This window comes from Bos indicus, chromosome 4, assembly GCF_029378745.1.
Source record: "Bos indicus isolate NIAB-ARS_2022 breed Sahiwal x Tharparkar chromosome 4, NIAB-ARS_B.indTharparkar_mat_pri_1.0, whole genome shotgun sequence".
In the NCBI taxonomy this organism is placed as follows: Eukaryota; Metazoa; Chordata; class Mammalia; order Artiodactyla; family Bovidae; genus Bos; species Bos indicus.
In genome coordinates, this window is record NC_091763.1 from 108,270,162 (window position 1) to 108,288,043 (window position 17,882).

General features: G+C 39.9%; 1 protein-coding gene across 5 annotated transcripts in view; it reads right to left on the minus strand.

Moving 5' to 3' along the window:
- The window catches only part of TPK1 (thiamin pyrophosphokinase 1), a 384,981-nt gene that overhangs the window by 159,893 nt on the left and 207,206 nt on the right, over positions 1-17,882 (minus strand). For all 5 annotated transcript variants that reach the window (XR_011566131.1, XM_019959243.2, XM_019959244.2 and 2 more), the window contains exon 7: positions 1,516-1,662. Coding sequence is in view for 4 of the 5 variants with exons in the window: in XM_019959243.2 (XP_019814802.1) it covers positions 1,516-1,662 (147 nt within the window). In the remaining variant the exon portion in view is untranslated. The remainder of the gene's footprint in view (positions 1-1,515; positions 1,663-17,882) is intronic.

Here is a 17,882-nt window from a genome sequence, read left to right on the forward strand (position 1 = left end):
TGTTGAGTTAATTGATTGAATAAAATGTGAATGCCTCTGTAAGCATTTCCTTGCCACACCCATGACCAGATTATATAACCTTTTATCATCTTTATGTTCTAAACTTTCAATCTAGCTTTATGTTTGTGTTTAATGTCTCCTTCACTGGACATGTACTACAGATCTTCAGAACTATAGTTCTTTTTTTTTCTTATTTATTTATTTTATTACTCAGCCATTAACAAGAATTCATTTGAATCAGTTCTAATGAGGTGGATGAAACTGGAGCCTATTATACAGAGTGAAGTAAGCCAGAAAGAAAAACACCAATACACTATACTAACGCATATACATGGAATTTAGAAAGATGGTAACGACAACCCTGTATGCGAGACAGCAAAAGAGACACAGATGTATAGAACAGCCTATTGGACTCTGTGGGAGAGGATGGGGGGATGATTTGGGAGAACGGCATTAAAACATGTACAGTATCACATAAGAAACGAATCGCCAGTCCAGGTTTGATGCAGGATACAGAACTATAGTTCTAAAGAACCTATGTTACTATTTCTGCTTAATCTTCAATTACCCAGCAGTGTAACAGGTAGGCAACAGGCACTCCGTAACTGTTTGCTGACCAAACAAATGGACAGCATGAAGTTTGAAAACTGAATTCTTCAACTTCCTTTTCACATCTCACAGAAAGTGTTCCAGAAAGCAACAAAGCCAGGCAGTGCAAAAAAAAAACAACGCACAAGTGGCTGAACAATGGTGAGCATGCATTATAACTTGCCATATTAACCAAACAACAATTTTTAGGTAATGACAAGCTACAGATGGTGAACAGCAGATGGAGTGGGAGCAAAGCTATATGTAGCACACTACAATGAGAGGCAAAAAAGGAAAAAACTGTCCACTGTTTTAAAAAAAAAAGTTACCAAGCTATCATTTTTCAAACTGAAATACACCCATCAACCTCATAAAACGTGTTTATATAATAAGAATTCTATTCTAAGCACTACATTGATAAAAAAAAAACCCTTGCTGTTTATCATGGGAAATGAATGACATCATCATGAAAGTGAAATTAACAAGCAAGCAACTTATGAACAGTAAAAGCTAAAGACTTTAAGTACTTCACAAAATCAAATACAGTTTCCAATTACGACAACACTGAAAATATCTGAGAATTCCATTTGAAATATTTGCCAAGCTTTGTGCTTCCTCTGATGAGATTTTTCTCAAGTGACACTCATATGCAGCTGCTCAAAATGCAAAAATGCTAAATTTAATTCTTAATCAACTTAATTGAAAACCTTATTTTCTTTCTTTGATTTTTTTTTTCTAAGTACAACAAAATGAAAGTTTTACAGCTTCTCTTCCACCTATTTCCCCCTCAGTGACCAGAGGCAGTCAAACTTGTCAACTTCACTCAGTTTAAACACATAAACTGGGCAGATGCTTTTGCCTTATCTACAAAAATCTTACAGGTTTTGTAGAAGCAAAGTGCAGACAGTCTATTTAATCCTCACTTACCGGTTGGAGCAGGTAGATGAGAGATTCCTCTTGGATTATTATAACTGGCAAAGAAGTTATTTGAGGCGCTTGGAACAAAGTGCTCACAGATGCCATGATCTGGTCAAAGCGTCCAGCAAGTCCTCCCAAGGTCACGATCATATCTACCTGAGAAACCACAGGAAAATCAGCAGTCACATATTTAAGGAATTTAAAATGATTAAATAGCATTGAATACTTCCATAGAGCTTTGAATACTCTCTTTTGTTAGATAAGCCATGAAGAAACAGCAGACAATGACTGTGTTGTTCAGATGAAGTCCCATGATTGGTTACGTAGCAGTCAGCTTCTGAGAGCAACATTTTTGGTACCAATCGTAAGTTTTTCCCATTTGCCTATTCAGCTGGAAAACTAACCAACTCTTCCTTTAAAACTCTGCTCCATGTTTCTTCCACGTGGAAGTCTTCCCAAATCCACAGCTGGTACTGCTCCCATCTACCCATATAGCATCCCTGTGGCCACATTGATGACACATAGCACCCAACAGTGAAGGAGCCTCTTTTACAGGTCTGAGGTCTGTCATTGCCCCCCGCCACAATCCAAGTATGTTAAAGACCTGAACTGTCTTCACTGAACCTAGCAAGTTGCCTTAATTCTCTGTACCACATTTTTCTGTTTGCATGGAAAAACTGGCTAACAATGGCCAATTGATAGGGTTGTTCTGGGGATTAAATGAGGACACTAAATGGGTTAATAAGTGCAAAGACTTAAAACATGTTCATAACACAGTGATTGCTTAAAACACGTCAGCCGCTCTTCCACTGTATTATTTTTGGTATTATTACATTTATATTATTATTAATATGTTTATTATTGTTACATGTCATTTGATATGCTATTTTTTTCACTTAACACTTTAAAGAAAGCATTTCCTATCATTACAGTGTAGTTTATTTAAACATTTCCCTATTGTGGATAACACATTTCCATGATATTTATATATAAAATTACTGTGATGCTTTCCTAACTTATAAGAACAATGGTTGAAGAATGGCCACGGAGCAGTGGAAGGGTGCAGGGTCACAGTCTCCTTTGGCCAAAGCTCTTAAGGAGAATGAAGCTCTTAAGGAGAATGAAAGAGAGATGTTGCCTGGTCTCTTTCCTTTGGCTAGTCAGCCTGATCTTCTCATGCATCAACAGAGTCAAAGCTGCTATACTGATCATGAAAAAGGAAAAGCTGGAGAGCTTAATCAAAATATTGTAAGTAAGAAATAGAGTATTTCCTGCCATATCAGTAAACAAGAATGTCACAGTCATCAGTGATTCCTGCTCTCCAAATACAAATCCCTGAGCCCGAGAGGCACTCAGGAAGGAGAACAGTACCTGTTCAATCTGGCAGCCTTCAGGCTGCTGCTGCTGAGTCACTTCAGTCATGTCTGACTCTGTGCGACCCCACAGATGGCAGCCCAGCAGGCTGCCCTGTCTCTGGGATTCTCCAGGCAAGAACACTGGAGTGGGTTGCCATTTCCTTCTCCAATGCATGCAAGTGAAAAGTGAAAGTGAAGTCGCTCAGTCGTGTCTGACCCTCAGCGACCCCATGGACTGCAGCCTTCCAGGCTCCTCCATCCATGGGATTTTCCAGGCAAGAGTACTGGAGTGGGGTGCCACTGCCTTCTCCCTTCAGGCTGCAGCCACTCCCTATGGTAAGCACCGAGGAACTCAAGGTGTGATCAATGACCAACGCAGTATCCTGGCCTCAGAGAGCTGAGAGGCATATGGGAGGAATGATTTCAGTGAGCCCAGACTCTTGCATCTTCCAATGCACAGAAAACTGTTAAATTCCTTAACTTAGGCTATCTGTTGCTGTTGTTAGCTGCTCAGTTTTGTCTGACTTTTTGCAACCCATGGACTATAGCCTGCCAGACTCCTAGATCCATGGGATTTTCCAGATTAGAATACTGGACTGGGTTGCCATTTCCTTCTCCAGGGGATCTTCCCAACGCAGGGATTGAGCCCAGATCTCCCACACTGCAGGCAGGTTCTTTACTGTCTGAGCCACTTGGTTTTCTTTAATTAGTTTTTTAACTTTTTAAATTTAATTAAATTTTCTTTAATTAACCTTTTGGTGTTCAGACTACCTGCCCTTTGCTGAAAAACTTCTATATAACCTGGCTCCTCCCCTCCTCAGAGCAGTTCTCTCAGAGCCACCTGAGATGCTGTCTCCTGGGCTTGAAGTCCTAAAAATTCCCACCAGATAAAACATAACTCTCAACTTTAAGGTTGCGACTGTTTTTTAGGTCGACACAAGAAAACGTTACATGTAATAAGAACTGACAATTATACTACTCACTCTACCTGAAGTAAAGTAGAACTTATTTAAAGATAGGAACTATTTGGCTATTAGTTTTTAAATAGTACATTTTAAAAGCTCAAATAACATGTGCCTTGAAGAAATCATGATTTTAGGAGAATAGCATGACACCCCTGCACCGGTACAACCTGCTCAGTTCCTGGAGGAACAGTAAGTGGCGTAAGTCGCCATAAAGCCAAAGGCTGTGCAGCTCACAGGTTGTGACCCTGGTCCTCCTCATAGTGCCTAACACACGCAAGACACTCAAGTGCTTGATGAATGAATAAGTGAAGACACCGCAAGAAAGGACCAGTCAGCCAAAGGAAGAACTAGATTAACTACCATAATATAAGAATATATACATCAGAAGGGGGATTCATAACAACACAAAAGTAAACTACACAGAAGAATCGCAAGGTTGGGAATGAGTTTCATATTTTTGACCTTTTCAGAGTGTAGGGAGAATATGAATTTTGATTTTGAATATGATACTTTGTGTCAAAACTATAGTATTTTAAGACAAGTATACCACACATCTAGAAGATCTAATTTTTTTTTTTTTGGAGATCTTTCTGGAACTCTGAGAATTAGATTTGAGGCAGAGGAAGACCATGCACTCTAGGAAGACATGTATTACTCCTAATACACAGGCAAAGATTAAGACATCTTAGTCTTCAGAAGAAAGGGGTGACCTACAAGCCTTTGGGGTGTCAAGTTAGGTAATGGCTTTTAGCAGTGCTTGAAAAATCTTAAATAGTCACACTCCAGACCAGAGGGGAAGGGCTCAGAAGTTATATAGGAACTCAGAAGAATCGAAGAGAATTTGCCTTAAACTGAAAAGAAAGACAATATAAGAAAGACACCAGTCCATCCTAAAGGCAATCACCCTGAATATTCACTAGAAGGACCGATGCTAAAGCTCCAATACTTTGGCCACCTGATACGATGAGCCAATTCATTGGAAAAGAAACTGATGCTGGGAAAGATTGAGGGACGGAGGAGAAGGGGGTGACAGAGGATGAGATGGTTGGATGGCATCACTGACTCAGTGGATATAAGTCTGAGCAAACTCCAGGGGATAGTAAAGGACAGGGAAGCCTGGTATGCTATAGTCCATGGGTTTGCAAAGAGTCAGACATGACTGAGCAACTGAACAGCAATGGAAGATACAGTAGAGAAAGTTCTAAAGCTCTAGTAAAAAGCACACGGCACAGTCCTATCTACATAATCCTAAATTCACAGCAGAACAAATACCTGATGATAAAATAGTTTATTCACTATGCAGATTCTGAAATCCCTTATTTTAGGTTCTCAATTTTTCATTACTATACTCCAAGCCTTGAGGGATCCCATAACCTTTGAGGCTGAAATTTAATCCCCATCTTCCACACTGGCATATCATGATGAATAAGCAGTATCTGTAAATCAGTCACTGAATTTTTCAGAATAAAGAAGCAGCAAGATTACTTCTCATCACTACTCATTTTCTCTACAGGAAGTATTTAGCAAGACTGATTATAAAAACATCAGAGGATCAACGTAAGCTGCAGGGGGCAGGAGGAGCCAGCCAGGAGCTGCTTCTGTAGTTGTCTAGCTCTGGCTGGAAATAGGACATTCAAAGAGATAGAAGAAAGAACACAGACACCAGCCCTGTATATTTAAATAGGGCTTCCCTGGTGGCTCAGATAGTAAAGAATCTGTATGCCACGCAGGAGACCCGGGTTTGATCCCTGGGTCAGAAGGATACCCTGGAGATGGGAATGGCAATCCACTTCAGTATCTTGCCTGGAGAATTCCATGGACACAGGAGCCTGGCAGGCTACAGTCCATGGGGTCCCCAAAAGTCAGACATGCCTGAGTGATTAATACTTTCACTTCACTTTACAAGCCTAGATGTCTGCCTTTAGGACAACAATGCCACTGGGAAGGACTTTTCAGGCTAAAGTAGGCTGTTTACAGACAGCCAGGACATCTTTTCTATGTGGATCCAAAACCTGGTACATTACTTCTAACACCACCCAGTGTAATATAAATTTTCAAAACAGTATTTTCTGGATGCCTCAGCATTTCCACAGACTGTAAGCCCCTGACTCCAAGGACCAGGTACACCAGGGTGGTAAGACTGGTCTCTACCACAAGTTTCCCTCCCTGCCCTCCTCTGACTGACCTAGTGACACTAGAACACACCAAGTGACAGCCCCTCACACTCCTGCTGTGTCCCTACTCTAAACCCCCCAAAGGCACTTGCTCACGGGGCCTTGCTGTCTCCCGGCTCCCCACCTGCTTGGTTAAGCTCAGACCCTGCGCCTCCGCCCATAAGGCCCCTGCACGGCCTCCTGCATGCCTTTCCCCTTTAGGACCTGTGAGCCAAACAGCCATTTAATTTCAAATGCCTCTCCTTGGCTAACTCTGAGTCCGCATGTGTCTGCACCAGACTGATCTTCAAAACCCCCAGATTATTCCTTACAGCACACACAGTCAGACTTTGTTACGACTGCTGGTACACCTGTGTCTCTCATTCTCCTTCTAGAGGAGACCTGAGAAACACAGACACCAGCTGCAGCGCGTGCGACACAGCAGACAGTAAGCATTTCTGAGCTTCATCAACTCACACAAGTCAGGGAAAACTGAATAAATAACCAGAGTCAAGAAGCTGATTATTAGGCTGAGTTAATGTCATCTAAAATGTACAAAACAGTACTTCTATGCTTGGCAAGGATTCCCATAGTTGGCAGCTTTTGAAAACAATAACTTATTTCACATGTGTTACCCCGGGCGATATATATTTGCTGATCACTTACTGACTATCAGGTACTAAACACTTAGGATAGATCAGTAAACAAGACAAACCACCACCCATGTCCACACGTCTATTCTTTAGGTCTAGATATGTATTCCTGCCCTACAGATGGGTTCATCTGTACCATTTTTCTAGATTCCATATATATGTATTAATACACAATATTTGTCTGTCTCTTTCTGGGCTTCCCTGATAGCTCAGTTGGTAAAGAATCCGCCTGCAATCCAGGAGACTCCAGTTTGATTCCTAGGTTGGGAAGATCTGCTGGAGAAGGGATAGGCTACCTGCTCCAGTACTCTTGGGCTTCCCTTGTGGCTCATCTGGTAAAGAAACCACCTGCAACATGGGAGACCTGGGTTTGATCCCTGGGTTGGGAAGATCCCCTGGAAAAGGGAAAGGCTACCCACTCCAGTATTCTGGCCTGGAGAATGCCATGGACAGCATAGACCATGGGATCACAAAGAGCTGGACACAACTGAGCAACTTTCACTTTCACTTTCTGACTTCACTCTGTGTGGTAGACTCTGTGTCCATCCACACCTCCACAAAATGACCCAATTTTGCTCCGCTGAATGGCTGAGTAATATTCCATGGCATATATGTTCATGTTCCACATCTTCTTTACCCATTCCTCTGTTCAAAGAGTGTCAGAAGGGTAGTCATGAGAACTGAATGCAAAATTAGGAGGAATCAGAGTAAAATCTAAATGTTAGATCTGAAAAGAGCCTTAGTATGCCACTGTAAAGTCCTGACTTTTATTAGCATTACATGGAAAGCCATTCTGAGCAGTTATCAGTTCTGATAATATTTGATCCATCAGCAACATCTGACACAAGGTTATTTTTACCTCCTCCCAGATACAGTCTCTCACAGAAATATGGGCTTCCAGCAAAACCATATTTCTTTGATCTCATTGGTTGCTTCCTCTCAGGAACCAACATAACAACTTTGGAATAGCCCAGAGTAAGGTCCTTAATTCTCTTCTGTCATTACATACTGCCTTGGTGTTCTCTGACAGCCTTGTGGCTTTAAATATCAACAATGTCAACACTTTCTAACAGTCTATCGTCAATCCAGACCCTTTCTCCTCAACTCCAGGCTCCCATATTCAATGTTTACTTGACATCTGCATTTGGAATCCAACAGAGATCTCCAGGTTAACCTGATCTTTCCCTGAATCATGCTCTCCCACTGTTTTCCCCACAAAAGCTATTCTACCCCAAACTCCCAGGGTTCATTCTTAACTCCTCTCTCTTATACTCTGTAAAAAAATTCTATTGGTCCTAAGTTCAGTGAAAGTCACTCAGTTGTCCCGACTCTTTGAGACCCTATGGTCTGCAGCCAACCAAGCTCCTCTGTCCATGGAATTATCCGGGCAAGAATACTGCAGTGGGTTGCCATTCCCTTCTCCAGGGGATCTTCCTGACCTAGGGATCAAACACAGGTCTCTGGTGTTGCAGGCATCTATTTTACCATCTGAGCCACCAGGGAAGTCTCAGTTCAGTATACATCCAAAATTTCTCCCCTCTTCACTACCTACAACCCCATCACAACCATGGCCACCAAAATCTGTCAGAGAATATGAGCCACCATTATAGCTCACGGGAAAGACTGCAGTGGCCTCCAAAAGAGCTCTGCTTTTGCCCTTATTTCTCCACAATCTATTCTCAATATAGTAACAAAAATAACCCTGTCAAAATGTAAATCAGATTTTGCACCCTTCTGCTCAAAACCCTCCAATGATTTTCTTTGTGGATCTATCTATTAAAGCAAAGGAAGTAAAAGCAAAACTAAACAAATGAGACCTAATGAGACTTAAAAGATTTTTTGCAGCAAAGGAAACCATTCACAAAATGAAAATACAACCTACTGAATAGGAGAAAATATTTGCAAATGATATGACTGATAAAGGGTTAATATCCCAAATATATGAAAGGCTCATACAAGTTAACATCAAAACAAATAAACAAGTAAACCAAGCAGTTAAAAAATGGGCAGAAGAACCGAATAAACATTTTTCCAAAGGGGACATGTAGATGGCCAAAAGGCATGTAAAAAGAAGTTCAACATCACTAACCATCAGAGAAGTGCAAATCAAAACCACAATGAGATACCACCTCACACCAGTCAGAATGGCTGTTATCAAAAGGATGAAAGATTAGTAAGTAAGTAAGTAAGTAGTAAGTAAGATTAGTAAGGATGTGAAGAAAAGGGAACTCTTACACGCTGTTGATGGGAATGAAATTGGTGTGGCCACTATGGAAAACAGTATGAAAGGCTCTCAAAAAATTATGGCTTCCCTTGTGGCTCAGCTGGTAAAGAATCCGCCTGCCATGTGGGAGACCTGGGCTCAATCCCTGGGTTGGGAAGATCCCTTGGAGAAGGGAAAGGCTACCCACTCTAGTATTCTGGCCTGGAGAATTCCATGGACTGTATAGCCCATGGAGTCTCAAAGAGTTGGACACAACTGAGCAATTTTCACTTTCACTTCACTTTCAAAAAATTAAACACAGAACTTCTATATGATCCAGCCATCTTTCTTCTGCTCCTTCTGGGTAATATACAAAAGAAGTCATGGTCTCAAAGAGATAACCACATTCCGATGTTCACTGCAGCATTATTCACAATAGTCAAGACATGGAAACAGTCTAAGTGTCTGTCAACAGACGAATGCATAAAAAAGATTAGAAAATATGTGAGATACATATATATGTATCTGCGTATTATATATATAATACACACAAACATACGCACAATGGAACAATATTCAGACACAAGAAAGAAGGAAATTCTACCATTTGTGACAACATGGATGAAGCTGGAGGCTTGAGATGCTAAGTGAGATAAATCAGATAAAGACAGATAAACATTGTATGACCTCACAAGTAAAATTAAAAAAAAACTAAACTCAAAGAAGAGTGGAATGCCATGTACGTACTGCTCCATTTGAAATGGACAACCAACAAGATTTACCATACAGTACATGGAACTCTGCTCAACGTTACATGGCAGCCTGGATGGGAGGGGAGTTTAGGGGAAAACGGATACATGAATATAGATGGCTGCATACGTCTGCTGTTCATCTGAAACTATAACAATCTTGCTAATTGGCTATACCCCATTACAAAATAAAGAAGTTTAAAAATAAACAAATAAAATGATTCTAAACTCAAAAAAAAAGAAAAAGAGAGAGAGAGAGGAGAATGTCAGTTGGGGGGATAGGGAAGTAGAGAGACACTGGTCAAAAAGTACAAACTTCCAGATAAATGATAAGTTCTAAATATCTAATGGACAGCAGGGTGACTATAGCTAACAATACTGAACTACATGCTTGGAAGTTACTAAAAGTAGACCGTAAATGTTCTGTCACAACAACAAACAAAAAAAATCATATGAGGTGATGGACTTGCTAACTAACTCTTATTAGGGTACTCATTTTGCAATATGGATGTGTATTAAATCATGTTATATACCTTAAATGTACACAGTGTTATATATCAAGTATCTCAATAAAGCTGGAAAAATAAAGATACTTTACATTCTTTTTTTTTTCCTGCTTGGTCTTCAAAATCCTCAATGTATTTCACAGTGATGGCACACCTTGTTAGGCTAGCTACGTGTCAAGTCCTCAGGTGGCCAGTGGATCACACAGGTCTAGAAATAGCAAAGAACAGTGACGTCACCCACTCTTACTTCTGGGGCCCCTTCTAGAAAAAGCAGGAGAAAAGACAAAACATTCAATAGCACGACTATGGCTGCAGAGAACCGCTGTCCTTAGAAAAAAGCCCACTTTCTGTTGGTGTTACATGTGAAGACATTATAAATACAGGGGATTTATACAAGGATGGACCATGAGTTTCAGAGGGCAATGAGAGGGAGCGTGTGCATACTCGAGGGCAAGTTTCCTTATTTTAGAACACATCTACCATTCGCTAAAGAGCGAAAGCTACTCTCAGAGGCTAACACATTTTCTGTTGGCTGTGATCCATCAAAGATTCAGTGTTTGTAACTCTAAAAAAATGTTGCTACAATCCTATTAGATCTATAGAGAAAATATTTTAAGTAACATATTTGTGCATACATAACACAAGTGTGTTATCTACCATGCCACATTCTGTAACATATAAAATGTTAAAAATCAATTTCTAATTGATTTCTATACATGTCCTACATCCAAGTCAGGGTATTTTACATGGGCCTTTTTTTGTCAGCAAAGGGGAGTGGTGGAATAGTAACTGCTTGTGGCTCTTCATCTGGATTAAGGGTAGCACAAAGAACCCTGCAACCCTGGGTGAATACACTGGAGACCTGACTACAGTGCAGTTTTGTTGGTGTTCTGTCGTTAAGTCCTGTCTGACTCTTTGCAACCTCCACGGACTGTAGCCCACCAGGCTCCTCCGTCCATGGGATTTCCCAGGCAAGACTACTGGGGTATTACTGGGGTGAGTTGCCATTTCTTTCTCCAAGGGGTTTTCCTGACCCAGGGATCGAACCTGTGTCTCCTGCATTGGCAGGTGGATTCTTTACCACTGAGCACCAGAAAAGCCCAACTATAGTATAGTATACTCCCTTAACAACCACAGAACCATATACAAGTCACATGTCCCCCTTGTGACACAGGTGAGTCATCTATGAAGGCAAGGGATGGACTGAATTCCCAACCTGTTTTTCAAGATCTCTTTCACTTCTAACAGTCTACATGAGATTCTCTGGTTTCCACTCTAATAGGTTAAATAATAATTGTGTATATTTTGTTTAGAGAACAAATGAAAAACTTGGCTTTGCGTTATCTGCCTTAATAGAATCATGACAAGACTGGCTGAAGGATATATAACACCAAAAGGAGAAGCAATTTCATTTTTCTATTACAGAAATCAAAGCCTTTTGGTAAACAAATGACACGTTTTTCTCCATTTGTCCTCAAAAAGACTTAGATACAGCATGCATGAAGTCTACGGCAGGGACAGTGGCTGTCAGCATATTTTAATTGCATCGACTCTTCATAAATTGAATTTTGGAGGTGCATAAATGGACAATTTCTTTGTGGCTATCCCTGATAGGCAGGGTGACCATACAATTTAATGCACAAGCTGAGACACCCTTGAAAGTAAAAGGGAATATTATAAATGATTACACCAAGGATACAGGCACAAAACAGGACTATCCCATGTAAACCAAGATACACATTTATCCTGCTGTTCGAGAATTCCAAGCATGTAGCCAACTGAAACAAATTAAACACGAGGCTCTCAAAAAATTTAGACATTATCCTTAAGCTTCAGAAGATGAAATTCTCTGGTCCAATTGTCGGATGCTCTAATTTAAAGACAGAAGACCCAATGCAGCCTATGAAGGAAATCACTGGATCAGGAGAGAACAGAAACAATAACCTGCCAACAGCCCAGCGATATCAAAGTATGTTTCAATAAGCCGATAAAATAATTCAAGTGATTGATGTGAAGTACAATGAGACACCAGAGAAATTAAAGACCTGAGGCTTTACGGTATCAGAATATACTGTATTGACAAACAAAGACTGTACCTGGCTGGATCTTGGCAGCCTGTGGAAAACAATACTACAGGGACCCTATTTAAATTTCAACAAGGCCTAGCGAGTCACAGTTTAATGGCAGCCTGTTTCGGTGAGAAAGAAATCATGCCTCTTGCAGTGGCAAGATAATAAGGCTCCAGATTTTTCCTCAAATAATGTGCTCTCCATCCTCCTCGCTACGGCCTTAATTGAGTCATCACCTTCCTCACCGGGGTGACCCCACTGGCCTCCTGCCTTGCTTTCTGTAACCAAGTAGTTTCCTATCTGATTACAGGAGAAAGCACTCTACATCTCAAATCTGATCATGCCAATGTTCTCTTGAAGTATTAGCTCTCCAGAATCTACAAACTAAAGTCCTATCTCCTCTAATACTCACTTGTAAGTTGCATCCACAACTCCCACCGACTTTATATTCTAGAAGCACTTTAGATTCTCAGAACACATCACAAGATAGCTGGAACTATCCCCTCGCCTCACTCTCCCTTGTAAAGTATTTCCAAAGATGCCTACCTCCACCTCCTTAGAAAAAAAAAAAAGAAAGAAAGAAAACTTGTTTGAACAGAACATTTACATCTATGTCAAACTGCAAATATGTTATTAAGAGATGTCATAAACATATTTACACAAAGCTTGTTTTTGAACATGTTCTTTGAATGAAAAGTTTAAAAAAATAAAAAAAGAAGAGGAAGGGACATATTTATACCTGAAAAGTGAGCAATGTACACAAGCTTGTTAGTATTTGACAGAAAACTAGGGAGGCAATGAAAAGGGTCTACACTAAGACTCCCAACTGTTTTAAACTATAATACCCCAGTAAAAGTTGTAGCAATAAAAGTCCAGGCAGTCCATACCCTCACTGGAGAGGTCAACATATCCAGACTGGAAGCGATTCTTTTTGCCGGAGGTCCTTGACACACCGGCCGCAAGTCAGCAGAAGAGGCCGCAGAGACGGGCCTACTCCAAATGACTAGTGCATTCTACGAGCCTCTTATAGGAAACATGTAAATGGTGCAAGTGTGCATGTGTGATCAGGACTTTCGGTATTACCTACCCTTTGACATTCCAAACCTAAGAGTTTCACCTATGGTCTTGAACACTCAGAACAAAACACTCTCTTGATTCTGGCTAGTTCCTAGTTCATCTTCCAGATCCAGCTGAGTTACCACCTCCACAGGAGAGTTCACGCTGAAGAAGGTCCACTTCCAAGGGGCTCCCCACCTGTCCTATTCCAGCTGTAAGGGCATCCACTTCACAGACTGCAAGGTCTGAGGGTCAGAAACTCTCTCTCTCAGGTTGCACTCTTCAACCTATACTACCTCAATTGGCTGGTAAACATGTTACAGACATCTGTTAGCTGAACAGTTTCCAGGCTTCACCTCTGGTGAGTAACCAAGCATCATCAAGCGCACACTTGAAGTCTGTTTTCCAAGGTCTCTATTTCTTTCTCAGGTTCTTGATGGAAAAGATGACTGAAGAGTTATCCTTCCAAGAATCCTGTAACCGGTTCTTTTATTACTATCATGAAATTTTCCATCCTTCAATTCAGCTTGCACACAGCCATGCCACTAACTTTCTAAATTGTATTACGATATCTCATTCAAAATTTTCTAACAGGTTAACATTACCCGTAGATCAAAATTCACATTTTTTTATCTAGAGATTAAAGATCCTTCCTTTGTGACCCCAAACAATCTTTTTAGCACTGATGCTCACTTCTTCTTAGAACTCTTGCTGCATACCACGAGTTTCCCTTGCTTCCCCTCAGGCTGCTATTTGAAATCCTTGATAACGCTTAACTTCAGCTGCCCTGGTCATGACAGAGAATAGGACAATGACTGAGCTCAGGCCCAGGATAATGAAATGCTTTTTTGATTTACCCTGGGCTTTGAATTTTTTAGTTAAACATTTCAAGCCTGGTTGTAGTAACAGTGTTATCTTTCATTACAGATCTACCACGAATACTAATATTTCCTTGATTACCTGGCCTGTAGGTTCTCAAACTATATCAATGAGAGACCCCTGGGGAAAGAACATATTTTTCCATATAAACAAAAAACACAATAGTTAAATGTGGAAATGTGTTATTTTTTCTTCTACATAAATACACAGGGATGGCAAGAGCAGATTTGCATGTATTTACATTTCTCTATATCAGAAAGTGAATGCCAAGGAGAGCTGAATAGAAAAAATAAAACACATACTTGTGTGTGTGTGTTTACATAATTTTATTCTACTATCTCTGCTGAAAATTAAATGCTTTGAAGAGTCAGGAACATATTTATAAGTAAAATTAACATAAAATCATGGTCTGTATAAATAATGTGGATAAGTCTACTACAAGAGGTCATTGTTGTTTCCAAACCTCTCATGTCATCTGAGATCTTGAGAAATGGAAAGATGGATCATTTGTGGTTTAGAAAACCCAAAATATGACATCTTCAACACAGCTGGTATTTAGTGCAAAATGAAAACTGAAGTATGATTTGTATCATATTCAGGAACCACTAGCTATTTGGAAATAGAGTTTGAAAGTATCTTACAGTTTGGGTAAATATCATCTATTGAAGTTAATTGACTGCTTGGTAGATGAATGAAAAAATTCACATCTGCTTTCCTGCCCATCCTACTGAAAAAGCACCAGATATTTTCACCCTGGCCAAAAATTCTATAACATACACGATGTCCTACTAAAGCTGAGCATTGAGAGAGTGCCAAGCAGTCATTCTTCCCACTCGTTGGAACGTGGTTATGAGGCACCAGAACGTGGAACCCACATCCTCTTTCTCTCATCCCCTTCCATTCCCACCACTGGGCAAGCTGAAAACAATTTTCAAAACCTCTGCTCTGTTCCCAGAAGATTAGTATTTCTGTACTTGTGATTAGTTTTAAAAGCTATTATCCTATCTTGCATCATGATGATTTGCTTTCTATACTACAAACAATATTTCTTGCTTTTGCTTCAGCCATAAAACAAGTCTTAGCTGCATATTCTTGTCTAAAATGATAAATGAAACTCATGGCTCCCATGTCTGGATGGATTAGGTTCGGCTATTTGTAGCACTTCGGGTGCATTATTTTCCCAAAGTTTAGTGGCATAAAATGCTCTTCATTTTTTATTGACCAGTTAATAATAGGTGGCTATCAGGCTTGCTGCAGTGCAATCCTTAGATTTTGCAATCTGGTGCAATATAAATAGTTTATGCTAATTACCCCCTTCCCACCTTCTGGGAGAATAGAGACATTTTGATTGCAAATTTTGCACTTGGTCATTAACACTCTGGTTTCTAGATTATGCATTGGACCATTTTATAATGCCAAATGAAAATGTTAAAACTGTTACTGCATTGACATTAATTACTTAAAGCTTACTTCTTGCAATGTAGTAAGTTTCCTTTAGCTAATACATGTATACAAAATAGCTGATCACCTCATCATCCCCAGGTTTACGTTTAGTTTTAAGCGAGGTCACTTGCTATTTTGCTAACTGTATTCCATCTCCATAAGCATCATAGTAAACAGAATGCCATCAGGGAGAAAATATTTGTTTAATGATAACTTCCTCTTTCTGAAATAATTTCCTTCATTTATACAGATGTTTTGAAAAAAGTCAAAAATCTATAGGGTCAATTTTATAGTCAACTAAAATCTCTAGTCGGAGAAGGCGATGGCACCCCACTCCAGTACTCTTGCCTGGCAAATCCCATGGATGGAGGAGCCTGGATGAAGAAATAGAATTAAAATGTAATCAGTGAACTCTGAATTCAGATAGTCTTATTTCTACTGTGCTTCAACTACTTTGACACAGCTGTTCATACTGCGAAGTACACACAGTCACATACATATTGAGAGGGTAAGGCTCCTAGTGGACCCAGAAGAGATGCTGATATTATCTTATTTCTATGCCATCTATCTGTTAAGGACCAGCATGCTGGCCATGGAATGCTAAGCAGAACTTCTGGGAAAAGAGACAGTCATGGAAACAAAGACATTTTCCACTTCTAGCTACAAAGAGAGTGAATAGAGAGTGAATGCTACGGGATTCCACCTGCTCTGATTTAAATGGAACTTTCCGGGATAACTAGGCTCATCACCTAAAACAAAGAAGGTATTACTATGTATATATCTCTTCTGATTACTCACTAAACTACCACCGAAATCAATCTGATGTGCATATCCCTGTGACATACAGTTAACGTCATTTCAGTTCTGCATCCATGACTTAAACTATAGCACATCATTTCTTAAACATGAATGTTGCAGGGTTTTTAAGTAGCCTATTGTAAATATTTACCCTAATATTTAAAAAATCTAACATGAAACAAGTTATTCTTCTGTTGGGCAGGCAATCTTCAGTTGCTTAGATGAAAGGCTAAACTACGGTTCTGGGGCACTGCCTACTGCTTCCTCTCAATCATTCCCTATTATCTCCTCAATACCCTGTTCTCCACTCCCACTGTTGTCTTTTTTCATCTTAGCCCTAGCATAAAGTTAGAAATAAAAATTTGTTTACTAAAATTTGAAATAATCTTTTGCTGTTAAACCAAGACAAACTCTATATGTTTAGTCTGTAGCCTCAAATAAATGAATTTATTGCTTAAAAAATGTAGATACTATCATTGTGGACAATCGTAATTATAAGGTAAGCACTACTACCTATGATATATCTGGAAAACAGGTACATAGAAAAAGAAGAAATTTTATAATCTACTAAGCAATTTCATGCTATTCTAAGTACATGAATCTTCCAGAAGATTAACATAAGATACAGTTTCCTCCTCCATCTGTAGTTTCTGTGTCTCCACGATGCAGTAACTGTAAATAAACTAGTCCTTTTCACATTAGGTCAGTGTTCTCCTGCAAAGGAGCACCACACCAACCATATGCGCAATTCTCTGCGTTAATAAGAAATTTTATCTGGTAACTGAGTCATCCAGCTGAGAGTCCTGGTAAGCAGATAAACTTAACCCTTGTCCCGGGGCCCATAAAAACACGCCTTTCCTCTGGCAGGGATGAATTAGGCTGCCACAGCCTTGAGGGCAGTTAGCTTTTTATATCCATCGCAGCATCTCCTGAGTCACTCCAAAGCATGGGGAATATCTATTTTCTCTTGTTGCACAGCACTATAAAAAAGATTGCTGCTCTCTAAGAAGGAGGAAAAAACAGAGATGTGAATTTCTCTTTTGAAGGCTTTCCCAAAATGATCTAGGAAACAGCCTGCTAATTCACACAATGCACAGAAATTTTTCTTCTCCTTCCTTCCTCCCGATACTTAGCTTGCACCTCATTTGTTCCAGAACCTGAACATGTAAGTAGTTTGTCACTTGACAAAGACAGCAATTCTGGTAATACAGGAAAAATTAAAAGGGGGTCTGTATAGGCATACTGATGTATAGTAGAATGTGCATTTATGTGTGTGTGTGTGTGTGCGTGTGTGTGAGACATGTTGCTTTTTAGAACTTCACAAAAATTACCAATTAAGCTTACAACATCCCTTTGGGGTAGATAAGCACAGGAACAAAGGTAGAAAAACGTGTTATGAGAGTCTTACAATGCCTCAGCTATAGAACTGATGTTGAAACTGTACTGTATTGCTTTCGGTATCAATTCAAGGAATTTGGCAAGATTTATCCTTGTCAAGTTCACAATGGCAATGGCTTATGAAACAATTTCTATGTATTCTCATTTGT